This window comes from Trachypithecus francoisi, unplaced genomic scaffold (genome assembly GCF_009764315.1).
Source record: "Trachypithecus francoisi isolate TF-2019V2 unplaced genomic scaffold, Tfra_2.0 Lachesis_group11, whole genome shotgun sequence".
Taxonomy (NCBI): Eukaryota; Metazoa; Chordata; class Mammalia; order Primates; family Cercopithecidae; genus Trachypithecus; species Trachypithecus francoisi.
In genome coordinates, this window is record NW_022681456.1 from 8,199,872 (window position 1) to 8,223,900 (window position 24,029).

Sequence of the window (24,029 nt, forward strand, 5' to 3'; positions counted from 1 at the left end):
CATTTGCCATGCTGAATGTAATGGGGCCTGCCAACCCCTTTGCTGACAGGTGCAGGTCTCCAGGGCCCCAGAGTGTTGCCCAGCTCCGTGTGCTCGCAGGGGCCCCCGAATGCAGATGGACCCAGTGCCCTGCTGTGCCCAGCCAGGGGCTGAGTGGGGCAGCAGAGGGTACCCCAGTACTGGCTCAGCCTGAGCCTACCACAGTGCTGCCAGGACACGGGGAGCAGAGTCAGGCCCCCAGGATCCATGCCAGGGGTTTGGAGGAGGAGATTGTGCAGCACAGCAGGGGTTCAGATCCGGCTCAGGGCAGTAGAGACTAGAGAGCCCCTGGGAACCTCTCAGCAGTCCCCCCAGGTTTGGCCTGGCTGGTCCCAAGGGGAGCCACCTCAGCAGGGCAAAGAAAGGAGCTCTGGTGGAGCAGCCTACGGGTGCAGGGCAGCTGTGGTTGGCTCCTGCCTGTGAACATCTGTCCCAGCCCGGGTGCCAGTAACCTCTGCTTTCCCTCCAGGTGAGCAGCCGGACGCCTCCCTCCCACTCCACGTGCTCCCGCTGTACTCTCTGCTGGCCCCAGAAAAGCAAGCACAGGTAACCGTGCTGGGCCGGTGCCCAGCTTTTGGGGCACTTTTAAGGACATTGCAGTGAGGTTAGTCAAGCCCTTGGTCCTCTCCATCTGCTGTTTGCCCAGCATCCCCAGAGTTTTGAGGAATATTGAGGTAGTTTTGGAGAACAGGGAACACTCCTGCAAGGCACTGGGTCCCAGATGGGATGCCTTGTCCTTGCTACCTCTCCAGCACACTAGCCTGGCTGGCTTTGTCCTTGGACCTCCATTCTATGATTTCTTTCCTGATTCTGGTGTTTTCCTGCCATCCCCTCCCTGAATCCTAGGTCTTTAAGCCTCCACCGGAGGGGGCTCGGTTGTGTGTTGTGGCCACCAACGTTGCCGAGACGTCTCTTACCATCCCTGGCATCAAGTACGTGGTGGACTGTGGGAAGGTCAAGAAGCGTTACTACGACCGCGTCACCGGCGTATCCTCCTTCCGTGTCACCTGGGTCTCCCAGGCATCAGCTGACCAGCGAGCGGGCAGAGCAGGACGGACAGAGCCCGGCCACTGCTACAGGTGGGTTACCCAGGCTCCTCCTCAGGGACGTTGGTGCCGCCTTGCCAATAGCCACTGAGGAACAAGGGAAGGACACTGACCCCACCTCCATCTGTAGTGCGTCCCATGTCCTGCCGGGCCCTTGTGACTTTGGGGTGCTCCCCAGCCCTATTGCTGGCTTTCAGATATTCACAGTATTTCTTTTTTTTTTTTTCTTTTTTTTGAGATGAAGTTTCACTCGTCACCCAGACTGGAGTGCAATGGCGCGATCGCGGCTCACTGCAACCTCCACCTCCTAGGTTCAAGCAATTCTCCTGCCTCAGCCTCTTGAGTAGCTGGGACTACAGGTGCGTGCCACCACTCCCAGCTAATTTTTGTATTTTAATTTTATTTATTTATTTAAGTTTTTGTATTTTTAGTAGAGACAAGGGTTCAGCATGTTGGCCAGACTGGTCTTGAACTCCTGACCTCAGGTGATGCACCCGCCTCAGCCTCCCAAAGTGTTGGGATTCCAGACGTGAGCCACCGCGCCCGGCCTACTTGCACTCTTTCTTTTTTTTTCAAGACGGAGTCTCTCTCTCTCGCCCAGGCTGGAGTGCAGTAGCGCAATCTCAGCTCACTGCAAGCTCCACCTGCCGGGTTCACGCCATTCTCCTGCCTCAGCCTCCCGAGTAGCTGGGACTACAGGCGCCCGGCTAATTTTTTTATTTTTATTTTTTATTTTTATTTTTTGTTGAGACGGAGTCTTGCTCTGTCACCCGGGCTGGAGTGCAGTGGCCGGATCTCAGCTCACTACAAGCTCCGCCTCCCGGCTTTACGCCATTCTCCTGCCTCAGCCTCCGGAGTAGCTGGGACTACAGGCGCCCGCCACCTCGCCCGGCTAGTTTTTTGTATTTTTAGTAGAGACGGGGTTTCACCGTGTTAGCCAGGATGGTCTCGATCTCCTGACCTCGTGATCCGCCCATCTTGGCCTCCCAAAGTGCTGGGATTACAGGCGTGAGCCACCGTGCCCGGCCCACTGTTTCTTTATTCTGCTGCTGAGATCAGGGCCAGCTCTTGAGTGCTGTTTGTTTTGTTAACAGCTTGATCAGGATATAATTCACATACCATAAAGTGCATAATTTTAAAGCGTACAATCCAGGAGTTTTTAGGACAGTCACAGAGTTCTGCCACCATCACCACAATCAATGTCAGAACTTCACATCACCCCAAAAGGAAACCCCGTGGCCATTGCGGTCACCCCCCATTCTTCCCCGCCCCAGCCTGTGGCAAGCACCAGTCCACTAGTTTGTGTCTCTAGGGATGTGCCTGTTGAGGACAGTTCAGATAAATGCAATAAAGTCATACAGGGTGTCGCCCCTTGTGTCTGGCCTCTGCCGCTCAGCATGGTAAGTTTTCGAGGCTCACCATGGGTGGCCGGTGTCAGCACCCCGCTCCTGGCCATGGCTGAGTGATATCGCACCATATGGATGTGCCAAGCTTTGTTTGCCGGTTCATCAGCTGGTGGACGTTTGGTTGTTTTCACCTCGTGGCTATTGTGGATAGTGCTGCTCTGAACACTCAGGTACAAGGATGTGCTTGACTCCGTTTTCATTGCTCTTGCAGTGGAACCTAAGAGAACCGCTGTGCCGTACGGTAACTGGGTTTAACTTACCGAGGAACCACCAAACTGTTTTCCACAGCAGCTGCCCCATTTTACATGCCTACCAGCAGTGAATGAGGGTTTCAGTTTCTTCACATCCTCACCAACACTTTTTTATTTTTTTTTGAGATGGAGTCTTGCTCTGTCACCCAGGCTGGAGTGCAGTGGTGCAATCTCAGCTCACTGCCACCTCCGCCTCCCGGGTTCAAGCAGTTCTCCTGCTTCAGCCTCCCAAGTAGCTGGAGTGATAGGCATGCATCACCATGTCCATACAATTTTTTGGTTTGTTTGTTTTGTTTTGTTTTTTTTTGTTTGTTTGTTTTTTGAGGCGGAGTCTCGGTCTGTCGCCCGGACTGGAGTGCAGTGGCCGGATCTCAGCTCACTGCAAGCTCCGCCTCCCGAGTTCCCACCATTCTCCTGCCTCAGCCTCCCGAGTAGCTGGGACTACAGGCGCCCGCCACCTCGCCCGGCTAGTTTTTGTATTTTTAGTAGAGACGGGGTTTCACCGTATTAGCCAGGATGGTCTCGATCTCCTGACCTCGTGATCCGCCCATCTCGGCCTCCCAAAGTGCTGGGATTACAGGCTTGAGCCACCGCGCCCGGCCTGTTTTGTTTTTGAGACTGAGTCTCGCTGTTGTCAGCCTGGGCTAGAGTACAATGGCTCAATCTCAGCTCACTGCAACCTCCACCTCCAGGGTTCCAGCAATTCTCCTTCCCCAGCCTCCCAAGTAGCTGAGATTACAGGTACCTACCACCACGGGCAGCTAGTTTTTGTCTTTTTAGTAGAGATGGGATTTTACCCTATTGGCCAGGCTGGTCTCGAACTCCTGACCTCAGGTGATCCACCTGCCTCAGCCTCCCAAAGTGCTGGGATTACAGGCGTGAGCCATGGTGCCTGGCCAATTTTTAGATTTTTGGTAGAGACAGGGTTTCACCATGTTGGCCAGGTTGGTCACAAACACCTGCCTCGGCCTCCCAAAGTGCTGGGATTATAGGCATGAACCACCGCACCTGGCCAGCACCAACACTTATTTTTTTATTTTTTTATTTTTTTGAGGCGGAGTCTCGCTCTGTCGCCCGGACTGGAGTGCAGTGGCCGGATCTCAGCTCACTGCAAGCTCCGCCTCCCGGGTTCACGCCATTCTCCTGCCTCAGCCTCCCGAGTAGCTGGGACTACAGGCGCCCGCCACTTCGCCCGGCTAGTTTTTGTATTTTTAGTAGAGATGGGGTTTCACCGTGTTAGCCAGGATGGTCTCGATCTCCTGACCTCATGATCCGCCCGTCTCGGCCTCCCAAAGTGCTGGGATTACAGGCTTGAGCCACCGCGCCCGGCCCAACACTTATTTTTAATATTTTTGTTTTGCTGGGGTTTTTTCTGAGAGACAAGGTCTCCCTCTGTTGCTCAGGCTGGAGTTCAGTGGCACAAGTATAGCTCACTGCAGCCTCTGCCTTCTGGACTCAAGCATTCTTTCTGCCTCAGCTTGCCACGTAGCTGGGAGTAGAGGCACGTGGCACTGTGCCTGGCTTCAGGTGTTTTGTTTTGTTTTGTTTTGTTTTATTGTGTGACTATGTCCTGTCACACAGCCCTGCCGAGGTCCTGAGAACATGTGCCCCGACCTCCCCCACCCCCACTGTTATTTATACGAAAGCTGCAGTATTTTTGAGCCTAGCTCTCCTAGTGGGTGTGAAGTGGCACACATTGTGGCTTTGGTTTGTTTCCCTAATGATGGCCTCTTTTCTTTTTTTTTTTTTTTTTGAGACAGAGTCTCACTTTATCGCCCAGGCTGGAGTGCAGTGGCCGGATCTCAGCTCACTGCAAGGTCCGCCCCCGGGTTTTACGCCATTCTCCTGCCTCAGCCTCCCGAGTAGCTGGGACTGCAGGCGCCCGCCACCTCACTCGGCTAGTTTTTTGTATTTTTTTTTTAGTAGAGACGGGGTTTCACCGTGTTAGCCAGGATGGTCTCGATCTCCTGACCTCGTGATCCGCCTGTCTCGGCCTCCCAAAGTGCTGGGATTACAGGCTTGAGCCACCGCGCCCGGCCGGCCTCTTTTCATATGCTTACTGGCCCTTCATGCATCTTCCTAGGGAACTGCCTATTCAGACCTTTCACTCATTTTTTAATTAGGTTATTTGTCCTTTTGTTGTTGATCTGTAAGAGTTCTTTAGGTCAGGCACTGTGGCTCCTAGCACTTTGGGAGGCCAAGACGGGCAGATCACCCGGGCCAAGATCAGGAGTTCAAGACCACCCTGGCCAACGTAGTGAAACCCTGTCTCTACTAAAAATACAAAAATTAGCTGGGCATGGTGGCATGCACTTGTAATCCCAGCTACTTGGGAGGCTGAGGCAAGAGAATCACTTGAACCTGGGAGGCAGAGGTTGCAGTGAGCCAAGATCACACCCCTGCACTCCAGCTTGGGCGACAGAGCAAGACTTTGTCTCAAAAAAAAAAAAAAAAGGCCGGGCGCGGTGGCTCAAGCCTGTAATCCCAGCACTTTGGGAGGCCGAGACGGGTGGATCACAAGGTCAGGAGCTCGAGACCATCCTGGCTAACACGGTGAAACCCCGTCTCTACTAAAAAATACAAAAATCTAGCCGGGCGAGGTGGCGGGCACCTGTAGTCCCAGCTACTCGGGAGGCTGAGGCAGGAGAATGGCGTAAACCCGGGAGGCGGAGCTCGCAGTGAGCTGAGATCCGGCCACTGCACTCTAGCCTGGGCGACAGAGGGGGACTCCGTCTCAAAAAAAAAAAAACAAAAGTTCTTTGTATAACCTGGATATTAGATCCTAGTCAGATGTGTGTCATTGACAAATATTTTCTCCTAATCCATGTGCTGTAATTTGTGTGTGTGTGTGCGCGCGTGTATGCGCGTGTATGTAATAAATAGCTTTATTGCTGTTCCTTTTGTCAGGGCTACATGTTAATTACAAAAGTAGAAAATTTAGAAAATTTACAAAGAAAACCAGTAAGAAGTAACTGTTGTTAAAGTGTAGAGTGCTATGCACCATCCCCTGTTTTAAGTACTCTACAAGGAAAAATACCTTTTTTTTTGGTTTTGAGATGGGGTCTCGCTCTTTTGCCCAGGCTGGAGTACAGTGGTGCCATCTGGCTCACCGCAGCCTTCGCCTCCTGGGTTCAAGTGATTCTCCTGCCTCAGCCTGCCGAGTAGCTGGGACTACAGGTGCATGCCACCATGCCTGGCTAATTTTTGTATTTTTAGTAGAGATGGGATTTCCCCATGTTGGCCAGGCTGGTCTCGAACTCCTAACCTCAAGTGGTCCATCCACCCCAGCCTTCCAAAGGGCTGGGATTGCAGGCGTGGGCCACCACACCCAGCCCGTGGAATAATATCTAATTAATTTTCACCAATTCCCTACGAGGCAGCAGCAATTTGAGCTGCATTTCACAGGTGAGGAGAACGAGGCAGGAAGAGGTGAAGCACTGTGCCTGGTGTCAGGTCGGGATCCAGTCTCAGTGGCCGTGGCTGAGTTTTGCGTTTGTTGTCCTGGTTTCTCTCTGCCCAGTGTGTATTCATCTGTGGTTTTTGGTGTGAGTTTTGTGTTTATTTTCCCGGTTTCTCTCTGCTCAGGCTGTATTCATCTGCGGTTTTTGGTGATTTCGATCAGTTTCCTCCTCCAGAAATCACCCGGAGGCCTGTTGAAGATTTAATCCTTCAAATGAAGGCTCTCAACATTGAAAAGGTCAGTTGCTGCCCCCAGTCCCGCTCTGAGCCACCCCATTGGGCCACCTCCCTTTCCCTGAGGCAGGGAGCCCAGAGCTGGGCCTGCTGGTGTCTGGCCTGTGGCAGCCGCTTACACGACAGTGCATCAGTGGGTGCTCCTAGGGCTTTTGGACTCCTGCCACCGTTGCCTCCCTCATGCTGTGTCCCCTGTGGGCACCCAGGGGATGGCTGCCTAGAGTAGAGGCAGCAGGGTCCCGCACGCTGTTCGTGGACCATCTGTCCGTGGGGCGTGTAGAACATGCTGCTGGCTCTTCCTGGCTGCAGCCTTCTCTGACCCAGTCCTCCAGTGGAGGGGGGATCCCTCTAGGGTCACCTCCCCTCTCCCTGCTCCAGGGCCGGCTGAGCCAGGCAGTGCCCCGTGCCACGCTGCTTGCTGTCCTGTGGGCATTCAGATCACCATTTAACTGATGAGGAAACAGAGGCAGGGAAGTGAAGGTTTTTGTCTAGGGACACACATCTAATAAGCAGTAGAACCCACATGGTCTTCTAGTGCCTTTTAAACATCTGTGCTCACTGATTTTTCTGGATGTTAGTATGTTCAAAATTATAAAAACTTTAGATACTTGAGATCATCAGGGAGAAGGTGAAGCCTGTCCCACTGTCCACCGTTTGTGACCTGTGCCCCAGTTATGTTTTCAAACACATAACATCCTGTACTTTATTATTGTGGTTGTCTGAATATTGTGTGATATTTTACAGGCTACTTTGGGCTTTTTTCACCTAATAAAAATCATGGGTATGGGTGCTGGCCGGGCATGGTGGCTCACACCGGTAATCCCAGCACTTTGGGAGGCCGAGGCAGGTGGATTACTTGAGGTCAGGAATTCGAGACCAGCCTGGCCAACATGGTGAAACCCCGTCTCTACTAAAAATAAAAAAATAAAAAATATTAGCCAGGGAGGCTGGGCACGGTGGCTCACGCCTGTAATCCCAGCACTTTGGAAGGCCGAGGCAGGTGGATCACGAAGTCAGGAGTTCAAGACCAGCCTGGCCAACATGGTGAAACCCTGTCTGTAGTAAAGATATAAAAAATTAGCTGGGTGTGGTGGCACACACCTGTAATCCCAGCTACTCAGGAGGCTGAGGCAGGATAATCACTTGAACCCAGGAGGCAGAGGTTGCAGTGCGCTTAGATTGCACCACTGCACTCCAGCCTGGGCGACAGGGCAAGACTCCATCTCAGAAAAAAAAAAAAAGGGCCAGGCATGGTGACAGGCGCCTATAATCCCAGCTACTTGGGAGGCTGAGGCAGGAGAATCACTTGAGCCTGGGAGGCAGAGGTTACAATGAGCCAAGATCATGTCATTGCACTCCAGACTGGGAGACAGAGCAAGACTGTGTCTCCAAAAAAAAAGGGCTGGGTGCGGTAGCTCACAGCACTTTGGGAGGCCGAGGCGGGCAGATCACAATATCAGGAATTCGAGACCAGCCTGGCTAATATGGTGAAACCCCATCTCTACTAAAAATACAAAAATTAGACACTACAGGTGGTGGGCACCTGTAGTCCCAGCTACTTGGGAGGCTGAGGCAGGAGAATTGCTTGAACCCGAGAGGCAGCGGTTGCAGTGAGCTGAGACCGTGCCATTGCACTCCAGCCTGGACGACATAGCAAGACTCCATCTCAAAAAAACAAGAATAAAAGAAAAAGAAAAACATCATGGATGCCAAGTATGTGCTGGGCGCTCTGTATGTGTGACCTCAGGTTATCCTCCCAGCCACTCTAGGAGGGAGTTGCTAGTGTTATCGCCCCATTTTCCAGATGAGGAGCCTGAGGCACGGAGACAGGCCTGATTGTGGGTCACAGGGATAAAACGTGTCAGGGCTGGGCTGGGAGCTCAGTGTGGCTGGGAGCACTGTCTGGAGTGCCTCCCACAATGACATCACGTCCCCTCGGTAGGAACTCTGCAGTGGCTTCCCCTGGTCTTGAGTCAGCTCCAGAGCAGGTCCCCACCTGCCTTCCCCCAGTCCTGGGTTCCTAGCATTCCCGCCCTACCTGCGTGCCTGCTGTGGGCTCACCGCCCCGCCTCTAGCTTTATTGAGATAGAGTTGGCGCACCACACAGTCTCCCGTTGAAAGTGTGCGGGTCAGTAGTTTCCAGTGTGTTCACAAAGTTGTGCAAACACCACCATGGCCATTTTCATCACCCCAGAAAGAAAGCATGTCGCCTTCATCTGTCACCACCTCCCAGCTCCCTGGCCCCTGCGCCCACTCCTCTCTATGGATTTGCCAGTTTGGGACATTTCATGCAGATGGAATCCTGCAACATGTGGGCTTTGTGCCCGGCATCTTTCCCTGAGTGTGATGTTCTCAAGGTCCATCCGTGGTGTAGCGCATGATTATTTGTATGTCCTACAAGCATGAATTAAATAACACCTTGCTAAGGTTTATGCGGGGCTAGAATATTGAACGTAGCTGCTTCATTCCTTTTCGTGGCTGAATCATAGTCCATTTTATGGATGGACCACGTTTTGTTCATCCACTCCTCCATTGAGAGACACGTGGGTTGCTTCCGTCTTTTGGCTATTGTGATAAATTTATTCACATTATTATTATTATTATTATTATTATTATTATTATTTTGAGATGGAGTCTCACTCTGTCACCCAGGCTGGAATACAGTGGCGTGATCTCAGCTCACTGAAACCCCCACCTCTCAGGTTCAAGTGATTCTTCCGTCTCAGCTTCCCAAGTAGCTGGGACTACAGGCAAGCGCCACCACGCCCGGCTAATTTTTGTCTTTTTACTAGAGATGGGGGTTTCACCATATTGGTCAGGCTGGTCTCGAACTCCTGACCTCAGGTGATCTGCCCACCTCAGCCTCCCAAAGTGCTAGGATTACAGGCGTGAGCCACCGCACCTGGCCAATTTATTCATATTATGCCTCACTGACTACCTGTGGCCCCTCCTGGTCAAATGACGCTAAGTCCTCATGAGTGTAACAGCATGTTTAAAAACAAAAACCAAAAAAAGCACCCAGTGGAGGCAAAGCACAGCCCTCAGTGCCTAGCCAGTGCTTAGGATGTGTTTTTGAGTGAATGGATGATGTGAGTGAGTGAAGGAGGCTTTGGGGTTCCATTGGGACCTGGCCTTTGAGGGTGCCCCAGCCGCCTGTGTCCCCACTGGCATGAGCTGAACCCGGAGAGAGCGGGTGGGGGGAGTGCCTGCCACAGATGGAGCAGGAGCACCGGACTTGCTTCTTGGCATTCACCGTGTCCCTGCCATGTCTCCTTGTGTCTCGTGTCCCAGGTCATCAACTTCCCCTTTCCGACGCCCCCCTCCGTGGAGGCCCTTCTTGCTGCCGAGGAGCTGTTGATCGCACTGGGTGCCCTGCAACCGCCCCAGAAAGCAGAAAGGTAGGGCCAAGAGATGCAGGACCCAGTTCCTGTCCTGTTCGAGGCCCTCTCTCCCCTTTGCTGGGCCTGAGCCGCCTCAAGCGTGGGGCCTCCCAGCTCTGGCTCCAGAGCTCCTCTCAGAGCACCGCCACCATCACCTCCATCTCCAGGGTGAAGCAACTGCAGAAGAACCGGCTGAGCTGCCCCATCACTGCGCTGGGCCGGACCATGGCCACGTTCCCCGTGGCACCCCGCTACGCCAAGATGCTGGCGCTGAGCCGGCAACACGGCTGCCTGCCCTATGCCATCACCATCGTGGCCAGCATGACGGTGCGGGAGCTGTTTGAGGAGCTGGACAGGTGCGAGGTTAGCAGCTGGGTACTCAGGGCCAAGCTCAGTCCCGACAGGGGCTCCGATCTGAGAGCCGACCTGCACCCCGGCTTCCTAGGGAATCACTGGCTTGTTGGGTGGCCTCCTGCAAGACCCTCATTCTCTCTGAGCCCTTCTGTATTCTTTTTTTTTTTTTTTTTTTTTTTGAGACAGAGTCTCGCTCTGTCGCCCAGGCTGGAGTGCAGTGGCTGGATCTCAGCTCACTGCAAGCTCCGCCTCCCAGGTTCACGCCATTCTCCTGCCTCAGCCTCCTGAGTAGCTGGGACTACAGGCGCCTGCCACTGCGCCCGGCTAATTTTTTGTATTTTTAGTAGAGACGGGGTTTCACTGTGGTCTCGATCTCCTGACCTTGTGATCCGCCCGTCTCGGCCTCCCAAAGTGCTGGGATTACAAGCGTGAGCCACTGCGCCTGGCCCCTTCTGTATTCTGATCTCTGCAGTGGCCGTGTTGGTCCCTGTCTGCTGCCCCTTATACATCGCATGAAATAGACTAGGAGGTGGGGGGTCCCCCCCGATCATCAGAGGGTCATAGATTCCAGAAAAAGGACACTTTGAGTAAAACCATTTAAAACACAGACCAAAATAGGGAAAGGCAGTACCCTTGAAAAGTGCCACTAAGGCCAGGCGCGGTGGCTGACACCTGTAATCCCAGCACTTTGGGAGGCTGAGACTTGAGGTCAGGAGTTTGAGACTAGCCTGGACATGGTAAAACCCCGTCTGTATAAAAAAATACAAAAATTAGCCAGGTGTGGTGGCGCATGCCTGTAATCCCAGCTACTCGGGAGGCTGGGGCATGAGAATCATCTGAACCCAGGAGGTAGAGGGTTGTGGTGAGCTGAGATCGTACCACTGTGTTCCAGCCTAGGCAACAGTGAGACCCTTCTCTAAAAAAAGAAAAAGAAAAGTGACGCTAAGACTGTGAAAGTATGTTGAAAGTATGTTTAGTGCATTGTGTATTTAACAAAATTTACTTACAGATTATGACTACATGCTAATTCTTAGAATGAACAATTATTTAATGATTTCCTGGCATCCTGTGGCGTAGATCTGCCTTGGGCAGCTTGATGATAAAAGGGGTCATTTCTGCAGAAATCTCTGGAAGCAACTTGAGTTTCTCAAGGGCTTCGTAAGTCTTCCGCGTTCACATCATTCCTCCTGAAACAGCCTTTCACGCCATCAGTTTTGACCATCTCTGCCTCAGCTGTGAGCCAGGCTTCTGCTGCCACCATGTCTCGTCGACTGTGAATGGTGCAGCCAGGCCCACGATGTCACTTCGTTGACTCTGTGAGCGTCTGCATCTTGTGCAAAGCCTGCTGCTTGCTTCCCTTAGGGTCAGTCTGCCTGTGTTTGGACCATCTTGTCAGATGACAGAGCAGACACTAGTTGGGAAGGCAGTTAGGTAGACACTGGGGAATCTTTTGAGATTTGGATGGTTTTTCTTTGTTTATCCTCCTCCACCTCCCCTCCCCAGTCTCACCCACCCTAACCAGGAACTTTGCTTTAGGCCACGTCACTGCATGGGCCATTCCATACCGCAGCCACCAACCGCACGTGGTCTGAGCCTGTGAAATGTGACGATTACGGCAACAAACTGACTTAAAACCTTACTTATTTTTAATAGTTGAAATTTAAACAGCCACATGTGGCTAGTGGCCACCATATTGGCCAGTGCAGTTCCAGACCTTTCTCCGTGCTCTGCACGGACAGAGATTTACTTCCAGGAAATGAGACCAGCCTGGCCAACACGGTGAAACCCCGTCTCTACCAAAAATAAAAAACCAGGCGTGGTGGTGGATACCTGTAATCCCAGCTATTCGTCAGAATCCCTTGGGGAGAATAATAGGGTTCTCTGGAGAAACAAAGTAGTGTCCGCTTCAGTCGGGGTCTGAAGGCATAAGAACCAGGAGCGTCAAGGGCAGGGAAGACCCAGCTCGCGCAGTCAGCAGAGCCCGAAGTCACACCTCCTCTGCCTACTTGGGCCCTCAGTGGATCGGATGCGGCCCACACCCACACTGGTGACCGCTTTACGCTGGTCACCAATTCAAAGACACACCCAGAAATAAAGCTTAACCAGCTATCTGGACATCCCTTTGCCCAGTTAAGTGGACACAAAATTAACTCTCACATGTAAGGTCTTGAAGACCGAGGTGTCTTGGCCTCTGCCCAGATCCCCTGATCAGCATCTCCTGGTCCCAGCATCTCTAAGACTGCCTGCCCAATGCTGGTGTCAAGGCTCTATAGCATGGTGACGGAGAGCTCAGGTCTGGTTCAAATCTCCCTCTGCCATTCTGAGCTGTGTGGCCTTAGGCAAGTGACTGTACCACTCTGAGCTTCGTTTTCTCCATCTGGAAAATGGGGATGATGATGATGATGATGATGATGATAATTGGATTGCTGGTAGAATTAAATGAGTTAACACAAGCAAAGCTCTTTGAGCCGTGCCTGACACATATGTAAGTGTTAGTATTATTTTCAAGTTTGGAAGCCACTGACATCATTCATTTATCCAGTCCACCTTGGTGGCTATTTAAGCAGTTAGCAGAGGTTTTTTTTTTACATAAAAATGGTGCAGTGGCCGGGCGCGATGGCTCACGCCTGTAATTCCAGCACTCTGGGAGGCCGACATGGGTGGATCATGAGGTCAGGAGATTGAGACCATCCTGGCTAACACAGTGAAACCCTGTCTGTACTAAAAAAAATACAAAAAATTAGTCGGGCGTGGTGGTGGGCACCTGTAGTCCCAGCTACTTGGGAGGCTGAGGCAGGAGAATGGTGTGAACCTGGAAGGCAGAACTTGCATTGCGCCGAGATCGGGCCACTGCACTCCAGCCTGGGCGACAGAGTGAGACTCCGTCTCAAAAAAAAGAAAAAAAGCAACGGTGCAGCGGTGGCTGCCAATGGTGAATTTTGAGCTGGACCTTAATACCTTAATTACATTCATCGGTGACCCCACAAGGCCTCTGAGCCTGTCCTGATGAATAAAAGAGTTCCCCCCGCTGAGGCCCTGAGTGCAGCCGGGACCCCAGCCCGGACAGTATGTGTGTGTTTGCAGACCAGCAGCCAGTGATGAGGAGCTCGCCAGGCTGAAGAGCAAGCGGGCCCGGGTGGCCCAGATGAAGAGGACCTGGGCAGGGCAGGGGGCTTCTCTGAAGCTCGGCGACCTCATGGTGCTACTGGGTTAGTGCCCTGCCTGGTGGAGGGTGGCGGGGGGTCACCCAGGCATGGGATGGATCAGAGAGAGAGCATGCCCCCTCTTCGTCCCCTAGGTGCCGTGGGAGCCTGTGAGTATGCCGGCTGTACACCCCAGTTTTGCGAAGCCAACGGGCTGCGGTACAAAGCCATGATGGAGATCCGGCGCCTGCGGGGCCAGCTGACCAGCGCAGGTACGGCCCCGTGCTGGCATATGCTGCTGCACCCGGCAGGCACCCTGACCTGGGCACTTGAAATGTTTAAAAAAGTGATCCATAGAGTCCATGTTTGCACACTTGCTATGCACCAAAATGTTTTTATAACCCTAAATCAATACTTGGGGAGCTTTTCCAGGCACGAGGAAATGTGCACACGAGCAGGGCACTAACAGATTCCAGCTGCCAGCCTGCGCCTTCCCCCACCAGGTCGTCTCTCAGTTTCACCTTTTCCCTGGTGAACTCCTGCCATTTTCCATCACTGCTCTGGCCTGGACTCCCTTCCCTCCCACATGTCCCCCAGACCTTTCTCATGCAGAAGGATGAGGCCTTGCCCTGGACTCCACCTCAGCTCAGCAGCACAAATACTTCCTGCCACCAACACCCAGGGAAGCTTGAGAGGAAGGAAATGTCCTCCAACATATGCAAGAGGACCGTGCATAGAGAGGGCAGCCTGGACACTAGGTCTCTTCTGGGCAGGCCACATTCTTTTATCCAAGGCTAGTGGGGAATTTGCCTTCCATTCAAGGAGATCCCAGGGTTTGATGCCAGAATTGATGGCTCTCTTCCAGCCGATCCTTCTCCCAGCGCCAGGTGCATGGTGGTGGCCCTGTCACTGTGCTCTGTGTCCCTCTGGCTGTGGCTTGCCAGAACAGCCCCATTCCAGGTGCAGCAGCTCAGAATTGCAGTCAGCCTCCAGATAGTGCTGGTTACAGTGGCTTGGTGACATTAGACCTTTATTGTTGCAAGGAAGAGAAGCCACTGAGTCAGCAGCCCAGGGCGTTTCTCTGCTGCTATCCTCCTGCCATTCGCTGTGCCTTCCATCCTAAGGTCACCTCATGGGCTGAGGAGGTAGTTGGAGGCTTAGTCGCCTCTGCCTTCTAGGCAGGAGAAGGAAAGGACGAGGCCGGGGCACCCGCCGGCTGTCCTTTTCCTGTATTGAACGTTCCCAGGAATTCCAGCCGCAACTTCCTTCTTCACATCATGGACCAGAACTGAGTCTGAGGCCACCTGGGTGTCGGGGGAGGGCCGTCTCCTAGCAGAATGCTCTGCTGACCAGGCAGGATATGGGGCTTTGTTCCAAGGGAGAAGGAGGGGATGGAGGACGGCTGCAATCCTGCCTGCTGGAGGCTTTGGGTCCTGCTGGTGGCCTCTGGGGAGTGGCTGAGGCTAGAGCACTGAGCATGGTTGGGACTTTCTAGGAGGTCAGGGCAGAGCTGGCCCCAGGCCTCACCACCACCATCCTCACTCTTGGTTCTCCCCTCAGTCAATGCTGTGTGCCCAGAGGCTGAGCTCTTCGTGGATCCCAAGATGCGGCCGCCCACCGAGAGCCAGGTGACCTACCTGCGACAGATCATGACGGCCGGACTGGGGGACCATCTGGCCCGCAGGGTCCAGAGCGAGGAGCTGCTGGAGGACAAGTGGAGGAACGCCTACAAGGTGGGGCCCCCACCGTCTCCCTGCCCGGGTAGCTTGGGGCACGGTCGGGGCACCTGGCGAGGGGCAGGCAGGCTGGGCCCTCGGGGTCTTGGGGAGGCCTGCCCCCTCAGTTGTGGGTCCCCACCGAGGAACAAGTGGTGCTTGCACTAGAATCACGTCTTCCTTGGTTAGTTTCTCCCAGCTTTTTTTTTTAATAACAGTTTAATGGAGATAGAATTCACACAGCATTTAAACTCTTTTTGGGTTTTCTGTTTTTCTTAGAAACAGGGTCTCGCTCTGTTGCCCAGGATAGAGTGCAGTGGCACAGTCATAGCTCACTGGAGCCCCACATTCCCAGGCGCAAATAACGTTCTTGCCTCAGCCTCCTGAGTAGTTGGGACTCATTTTGTTGTTGTTGTTTTGTTTTTTGAGACGGAGCCTCACTCTGTTGCCCAGATTAGAGTGTAGTGGCGCAAACTCAGCTCACTGCAACCTCCACCTCCTGGATTCCAGCCATTTTCCTGCCTCAGCCTCCCAAGTAGCTGGGATTACGGGCATGTGCCACCATGGCCAGCTAATTTTTGTGTTTTTACTAGAGAAGGGGTTTCATCATTTTGGCCAGGCTGGTCTCAAACTCTTGGCCTCAAATGATCTGCCTGCCTCAGCCTCCCAAAACGCTGGGCTTACAGGCAGTGTTACCCAGGCTGGTCTTGAACTCCTGGCCTCTAGCAATCCTTCCACCTTGGCCTGCCAAAGTGTTGGGATTACAGGTGTGACCCACTGCATCTGGCCTGCATTTAAACCCATTTAAAGTGCTCAATTCAGTGGTTTTTAGTATTTTCACAGAGTTTTGCAACCATTAGCATAGTTAACTTTAGAACACTTTTATTACCCAACAAAGAAACCCCATACCTGTAAGCTGTGAGTCCCCAGTTCCCCTTCACTGCCATTTTCATGATCCTGCTTCCCGTCGGTGGATCTGCCTGTACTGGACATTTGGCATGAGTGGAATCTTAACATACGTGGCTTTTCGTGTCTGGCCTCTTTCACTTAGTTTGATGCTTTCAAGCCCCATCCATGCCATGGCGGGCGTGGGTGCTTCCTTTTTTGGGGGGGGGATGGAGTTTTGCTCTTGTTGCCCAAGCCAGAGTGCAATAGCATGATCTCGGCTCACTGCAACCTCCACCTCCCAGGTTCAAGCAGTTCTCCTGCCTCAGCCTCCCGAGTAGCTGGGATTACAGGTGTGCACCACCACGCCCAGCTAATTTTTTGTATTTTTAGTAGAAATGGGGTTTCACCAACATGGTGAAACCAGCCAGGATGGTCTCGAACTCTTGACCTCAGATGATCCACCCACCTTGGCCTCCCAAAGTGTTGGATTATAGGCATGAGCCACTGCACCTGGCCCTTCCTTCCTTTTCGTGGCTAGATCAGACTCCGGTGTGTAGATGGGCCGTGTTTCCTGGCAGATGGAACACTCTCCCACTTTTGTGGCTGGAGTGGATATTCAGTCTCCTGGGTTGAGAGTATGCAGAGACCCTGGGCTTGGGTTCCTTCCTGACCACATCACTCTCCATTCTCTGCAGACCCCTCTCCTCGACGACCCTGTCTTCATCCACCCCAGCTCCGTCCTTTTCAAAGAGCTCCCCGAGTTTGTGGTCTACCAGGAAATCGTGGAGACCACCAAGATGTACATGAAAGGTGCTGAGGCCTGGGGACAGCCCCTTGTCCCCGGTGGTGGCTCTGATGGGGGTGTGGCTGGGACCCTGGGGCAGAGACATGGGAGCCCCTCCCACGGAGGGTGCCGCTGTAACCCCAGCTTCCCCCCCCGGCCCCCAGGCGTCTCTAGCGTGGAGGTCCAGTGGATCCCGGCCCTGCTGCCCTCTTACTGCCAGTTTGACAAGCCCCTGGAGGAGCCAGCCCCTACCTACTGCCCCGAGCGGGGGCGGGTGCTGTGTCACCGAGCCAGCGTGTTCTGTGAGTTGGGGCGGTGTCCCAGGCAACCTGAGCCTCCCGCAGCCCTGGGCTTCTCGGACGCGTGGCCCTGTCCCCTACCCCTGGACGTGTGTGTCTTGGGTGGGGCAGGGATGGGACTCAGCGGTCAGCTACAAGAGGGTCCCTGGCGCACTGACTCCTGTCCTCCAGATCGCGTGGGCTGGCCGCTCCCCGCCATCGAGGTGGATTTTCCAGAGGGCATTGACCGCTACAAGCACTTTGCCCGGTTCCTGCTGGAAGGACAGGTAGGTGGCACAGCGGCTCCAGGCCCTCATCTCAGGTACCGTGGGCGGCAGCAGCCTGGGCCTCACCCCTTCCTGTGGTCTTTCATCAGGTCTTCCGCAAGCTGGCCTCATACCAGAGCTGTCTGCTGTCCAGCCCCAGCACCATGCTGAAGACGTGGGCCAGGTACTGCCTTCAGTGGGAGCCTTGCAGTGGGCAGGAGGGGTCAGAGGCCTGAATGACCTCCCCAGGGCTGCCGGGACAGAGCACCACACACGGGGAGGCTTAAAAGATCCGAAGCGCGTGCTCAGCTGTGAAGGCTGCAGGGCCACGCTCTGTGCAGCGGCTTTCGGGGAGGGTCCCTCTTACCTCTGCTGGCCTCCTGGGCTTGTGGCCACATCACTGCAGTCTCTGCCTCCATCTTCATGTGGCCTCTCTCTGTGTGTCTCTAGTCTCCCTCCCTGTGCTCTCTCCTTATAAGGAACCAGTCATTGGATTCAGGGTCCACCCTACTCCAGGGTGACCTCTCCTTAACTTAAAAGGTCATTTGCAATGACCCTCTTTCCATATAAGGTCACACGCTGATGTTCTTGGTGGGCATGAATCTGGGGTAGGGGAGACACTGGGCAGCTCCCCGAGAGCTGCCAGGTGTCAGTGGGAGGCATCCTGGCCCTGGGGACTTCCTCCCAGCAGAGCAGATCCCTGCCCCATCCCGCCCACCACCTCTGCTTCAGGGCTTACCCTTGCCCTCCACCTCCTCCTTCTGCTCTCCTCCTGCCTGTGGTCCAGACCCACAGACACCTCCCCCTTCCTGGGACTGGCGGAGCCTATGGTGCAGGGGCTTGGAGCACTGGAGGCAGACCTGAAGGTGCAGGCAGGTGCCAGGGACTCGATGGGGTGTGGGACACAGCACCTGCTGCTGGGCTGTCAGGAGCAGCGTCAGTCACCCAGCTCACATTTTCCAGTGCGGCCCTGTCCCAGGCATGTTCTCGGAGCTGGGATACAGACACGGTCTCTGTCCCACAGTGGCGTCGCTCAGCCCCAGAGGGACAGAGCAGGACATGAGTGAGGCCTCGATGGGCTTGGGGTGGAGTGCGACTGGGCTGGTCGGGGAGAGCCTCACTGGGCAGATTCAGAGGAGGCAGGGCTGGAGCTGGGCACAAATCTGGAGGAAGGTTCTAGATGAGACAAGTTGCATGCACAGAGCAGCCTTGGTGGGCAAGGAATGTGGACCAGAGGCAGCCAGGGTGGATGGGAGGAGGTGGGATCTAGAGCCTTCTGTCCCAGGATGATTAGGGGAAAGGGACCCTTTGCCTTCTCTTTTATTTTATTATTATTATTTATTTTTTAGAAGGCCTGTCTAGAGAATTTGGGTTTTTTTGCTTTTGAGGTTTGTTTGTTTGCTTGTTTGTTTGTTTGAGACAGAGTTTTATTCTTGTTGCCCAGGTTAGAGTGCAATGGCGCAATCTCTGCTCACTGCAGCCTCTACCTCCCGAGTTCAAGTGATTCTCCTGCCTCAGCCTCCTGAGTAGCTGGGATTACGGGCGCACGCCACCATGCCCGGCAAATATTTTTGGATTTTTAGTAGAGATAGGGTTTCACCATGTTAGCCAAGCTGGTCTCGAACTCCTGGCCTCAGGTGATCCACCTGCCTCAGCCTCCCAAAGTGCTGAGATTACAGGCGTGAGCCACCACGCCCAGCCAATTTGTTTCTTTTTGAGACAAGGTCTTGCCCTGTCACCCAGGCTGGAGTGCAGTGGTGTAATCATGGCTCACTACAGCCCCCAACTCCCGGGCTCAAGGGATCCTCCTACTTCAGCCCCCTGAGTAACTGGGGCTACAGGTGCATGTCACCATGCCCAGCCAGCTCTTCACCCTCCGGGGTGGGGCTGGTGGGGTGGTGATGCCTGCCCTGTTTTCAGGCGCCCAGCAGCAGCCAGTCTGTGCCCTGGCTGCCTGCCACCAACCTGCATCCCTGCCCCACAGGCTGCAGCCCCGGACGGAGAGCCTCCTGCGAGCCCTGGTTGCAGAGAACGCTGACTGCCGTGACGCCTTGCTGGCCACTTGGAAGAAAAACCCCAAATGTGAGTTTGACCAGGGCCAAGGGGTGGAAGTGGACGGGATGGGGTCACCGAAGCAGAGGCTTTGTGCTTTGTGCACAGTCAACTCTGGCTTGGCAGAGGGATCTGGCCCCATGGCTGCTGGCCAGCTTCCTGCCATCCCAGGAGAGTCCCTGGGCCCAGGGTCACCCTGACGCTATCCTCCTTCCCTCCCCTGCAGACCTGCTGGCCGAGTACTGTGAGTGGCTTCCACAGGCCATGCACCCTGATATCGAGAAAGCCTGGCCCCCCACCACTGACCAGTGACCGGACACCTGGCTGGAGGGCCAAGGACTGGAGAGCTGGCAGCAGCCTGTCACCCTGTGACCGTTACCACCTGGCATGGGCTTCATGGCCTGCTCTCAGGAAGCAGGTCAAACCCTGGGAACCCTCGTCCATGAGAACTCGATCCTGTATGAAGCGTGCTGCTGCCCGTGCCATCCGGCCTGGGGGTGACTTGTTCAACTGTTTATTACATGGTGGATGATGATTTCATCTCACATGCTGGACGCTGTTCTGTTCAGTGTGCTCTTTGGACTACATTAGTCCCCTGTGGAGCAGCAGGGCCGGAGGTCTCTGCAGTCCCTTCCCCGCCCGCCCTACCAGAAGGCCAAGGAGGCACGTGGAAGGCTTATCCTTCCTGCAATTCTTCCCTCTAGAGTCAGGGAGGGCCGCCCAGCCCTGGCCTCACAACCATCCCAGATGTTAGGTGAGCCACTGAGCTCTGCGTTGACCTTGAGGGGCCCGGCTCGGGGCCCCCAGGCTCCATGCCTTCTTGGGAGGGTGGACACCAGCACCTTTCCTGTGTTACGGCTGCAGGGAGTGGGCATCTCGTCTGCCTGTGGTCAGCTCTCAGATGGTAGGGAGCGGAGCTGACCTTGGCCGTGCTTAGTCACCACTGCCATGCCGCAGAGGATGGGCCTAGCTAGGCTGGGGCCACAGGACTATTCTGTTGGCCTTGAATGGGGACTGCAGAACCCTCAGTTTGTCTCCCTTGTTCCTCTGTGGCCGAGGTGGGAGGGGAAGGGTGGGGTAGATCCCCCAGCAAGAGAGACAGGAGCACCCCAGACAGGACCAAGGAGTCGGGAGGCCCCTGCCCTTCTGTCCTCCATGGTGAGGGTGCAGACGTCTCCCCAGAGCCCAGCGCTCGCAGGATGGATTCTGCTCCTGGCTTTGCTTCTGCGGCTTTGGTGGAGACCGTTATGGAATAAAATGTTCCTTGCACCCAGATTATTTTGTGGAATGCGCTTGGGGAAGGACACCCAGGTGGCGAGTGTGCTGTCGTGGGACGTGGCCTGGTGGCCGACCTGCCTTCCCAGTACTGCCATTTGCTCTAAGGAGACCGCTCCTCGCTGGGTTTACTTACCTCCCTGGCTGCTCTCGAAGCCCAAGCAGCTCCCTCTCCCCACCTGCCCCATAGCCGAGATGGCAGCCCGGCACTTCTCCCTCCAGGTTCCTCCCCAGGAGCCCAAGGCAGGGCCGTGAGCCAGGGCCCTGCAGACACGTTTGCTTAACCCGCCCAGTGATTAAGGAAGACTTGAATTCCTCACTAACATGTAGAATTGAGCTGTTTCCCACTCAAAAGTACTGACCTCCAGCTTTCCTGAAATCCCACCGCACATGGGCTGGCAATTCTGAGATGAAAGCGGAAGCCATCGTTCCCACCGCGGTCTCAGGCGCTGGGGCAGCCTCCTCAGGGACGCCCCTGCCTCCTTATCACGCTCCACGGCCACAGCAAAGCGTCCACAGTTGTAATTAGGCGATGCTTTTTTTAAAATGTTGCGTAATTAACATACCATAAAATTCACCATTTTAAGGTATACAGTTGCTTTTAGTATCTCACAGTTGTGCAACCATTACCATGACCTGATTCCAGAGCATTTTTATAGCCCTAAAAAGATACCCCGTACCCATCAGCAGTCTGCCCCATTTCTCCCAGTTTCCCCAGCTCCAGGCCCCACGAATGTACTTTCTGTCTCTGAATTTGCGCTTTCTGGACATTTATCTCTTTTGTTGCTTTTATTTATTTATTTTTGTTTTGGGTTTTTTGTTTGTTTGTTTTAGAAATGTACCATTTTATTACAAAGAGGCTCACAAAAATGAAAATAGTATCTCAAAAAGGAAACTAAACTAGCAACCTCCACCTGCAGAATTAGGAGAAGACGGGGGCAGGCAGTGTTTCTTGGCTCACTTGAGGCCAGTGGGAAGGTATGAAAACAGGCTGATGTTACATTAGGAGCCTGAAAAGAACAGGAAATCCTTGAAGACCCAGCTACCCCTTCTAGAATGTTCAATAAGGGCACCTTTCCAAAGCTATTAAGCAGGCACTTGGCGTTTCAGGATTTTGTCTTATGGTTGCATAAAAGTATCCTTTCACCCAGACCTGGCACCCTTTATGGTTCAAAGTTAAGAACTGGGAAGAGGCCGGGCGCGGTGGCTCAAGCCTGTAATCCCAGCACTTGGGAGGCCGAGACGGGCGGATCACGAGGTCAGGAGATCGAGACCATCCTGGCTAGCATGGTGAAACCCGTCTCTACTAAAAATACAAAAACTAGCCGGGCGAGGTGGCGGGCGCCTGTAGTCCCAGCTACTTGGGAGGCTGAGGCAGGAGAATGGCGTAAACCTGGGAGGTGGAGCTTGCAGTGAGCTGAGATCCGGCCACTGCACCCAGTCCGGGCGACAAAGCGAGACTCCGCCTCAAAAAAAAAAAAAAAAAAAAAAGAACTGGGAAGAATGGGTGGCACGGCAGCCCCTGGAAGAGCTCACCCAGCACAGCTGCCCTGCGCTCAGGGCGTTGGTTTCTGTCCCTGGGGATATTTATATTTAATAGATTTTTATATAAATACATAGAGAAATAGAAAATATAAAATCTGAGGGGTTGGGGGAGAAAGATGAGGGACTCAGCAGGAAGCCAGAGCTTGACAGGTCTGTTCAGGCCAACTTGACCTCCTCCTTGACCCCTTTGGCTTCTGGCTTCTCCTCCTTGGTTTTCTCCTTTTCTGTGACTTCTTTCTTCTCCTCTGGGTCTTTCTCTCTTTCATCCTCCGTTTTGACTCTCTTGGCTTTTTTGAAGTTGGAAGAGTTCTTGTGGCCCCCGTCTCCCTCCTCCTCAGAATCGGAGAACTCTTCCTCACAGGCAGTTCGTTTGTCAGAGGAGCAGATGGAGATGCGCTTGTCAGGGTCGTCTTCGTCCTCATCGCCACTCTCCTCAGGGATTGCATCCTCAGGAATCGCCTGCATTTGGACCCCAGGTGCATGCGGCAGCATTCTAAGGTTCTCAGACAGTCGCTGTTTGATCTTCTCCGGGTGCTCATTGGTGCTCTGGTTAGTCATATTGGAAGGACTGATGTGGAGTTTGAAATCTGGTCCAAAGTATTCAAAGTAGTCGTTGTATGGAAGCTCATTAGGGATCTCCGTATCCAGGGCCACAGCTGTCTCGTATGTCCAGCACCGGGCAACATTACAAATGGTGTAACAACCACCTCCCAGCATCAGCATAGGCAGGTTAAAGCTCTTGACAAGTTCCACACACGTGGCGTGCCCTTTGATGGTTAGACTGAAGCAACCTAACCCATCCCCAGACAGGGAGTCTGAGCCACACTGTAAGGCCACCGCACTAGGCTGGAACATCTCCATTACTTTGGACATGACTGGCTTGAAAATGGCCTCATAGGACTCGTCATCAATCCTGTCTCGGAGCGGGTAGTTAACAGCATACTTGCCTTTGCCAGCCCCGATATCCCGTAGGTCCCCAGTTCCTGGGAAGTACTCTCCATACTTATGAAAGGACACAGTCATGACCCAGTCTGTGGTCTAGAAGGCCTCTTCCACGCCGTCGCCATGGTGAATATCAGTGTCAATAGACAGCACCCTCTGGTGATACTTTAGCAGTTCCAGGATGGCCAAGACGACGTCATTGACGTAACAGAAGCCAGATGCCTCAGACTTCTTTGCACAGTGCAGGCCCCCAGCCCAATTCACAGCGATGTCCGTCTGCTGCTTATTAAGTGTCACAGCACTTGCCACAGAACCACCAGTAGACAACTGACAGAACTCAAACAGGCCATCGAATACCGGACAGTCCTCACCAATGTTGAATCTCTGCATCTGCCTGCTGTACTCCGACATGTTATCTGGACGGATGGAGCGCAAGAATTTAATGCAGTCATCGCTGTGATGACTGCACACAGCGATGTCATCTCCTCAGCATTGGCTTTGTAAGCGCGATGGATTTCCATTTTTCGGTAGAGACCATTGTTGGGCAGCAAATGATGAGTCATGTGGATTCGGTGAGGCTTCACTGGGTGGCTTGTCCGTAGTAGTAATTTCCAACATCCCCGTCGTAATAGTAACAGACTTTCCTCCGGGTACCCTGCTTCTGCGCCATCTTGCTCGCCTGCCATCCCTACCGTCAGTCCTCCCACCCGCTGCTCCGCTCCTTGTTTGTTTTTTTTGTTTTTTTGAGACAGAGTCTCGCTCTGTTACCAAGCTGGACTGCATTGGGGCAACCTCGGCTCACTGCACCCTCCGCCTCCCGGATTCAAGCGATTCTCTTGCTTCAGCCTCCCGAGTAGCCGGGACTACAGGCACGTGCCACCACACCCAACTAATTTTTATATTTTAAGTAGAGACGGGGTTTCACCATGTTGGCCAGGATGGTCTTGATCTCTTGACCTCGTGATCCACCCG

The 24,029-nt window shown here is 53.8% G+C and overlaps 1 protein-coding gene and 1 pseudogene across 3 annotated transcripts in view; one reads left to right on the forward strand and one right to left on the reverse strand.

The window, feature by feature from the left end:
- Positions 1-20,570, forward strand: part of DHX37 (DEAH-box helicase 37) — a 51,215-nt gene extending 30,645 nt beyond the window's left edge. For 2 of the 3 annotated variants that reach the window (XM_033220127.1, XM_033220126.1), the window contains exons 14-26: positions 509-585; positions 886-1,118; positions 6,328-6,439; positions 9,727-9,833; positions 9,983-10,171; positions 13,254-13,378; positions 13,468-13,584; positions 14,873-15,045; positions 16,611-16,725; positions 16,864-17,001; positions 17,170-17,264; positions 17,354-17,427; positions 18,031-18,632. In XM_033220127.1, coding sequence (XP_033076018.1) covers positions 509-585; positions 886-1,118; positions 6,328-6,439; positions 9,727-9,833; positions 9,983-10,171; positions 13,254-13,378; positions 13,468-13,584; positions 14,873-15,045; positions 16,611-16,725; positions 16,864-17,001; positions 17,170-17,264; positions 17,354-17,427; positions 18,031-18,310 — 1,835 coding nt within the window. In that variant the 3' untranslated portion in view covers positions 18,311-18,632. Of the gene's footprint in view, positions 1-508; positions 586-885; positions 1,119-6,327; positions 6,440-9,726; positions 9,834-9,982; positions 10,172-13,253; positions 13,379-13,467; positions 13,585-14,872; positions 15,046-16,610; positions 16,726-16,863; positions 17,002-17,169; positions 17,265-17,353; positions 17,428-18,030; positions 18,633-19,227; positions 19,326-19,521 lie in introns of those variants that run through there. The other variant, XM_033220128.1, reaches the window with a different exon arrangement.
- Positions 20,571-22,072: 1,502 nt separating this feature from the next.
- LOC117089195 lies at positions 22,073-23,727 on the reverse strand (annotated as a pseudogene).
- Between the last annotated feature and the right edge of the window lie 302 nt (positions 23,728-24,029).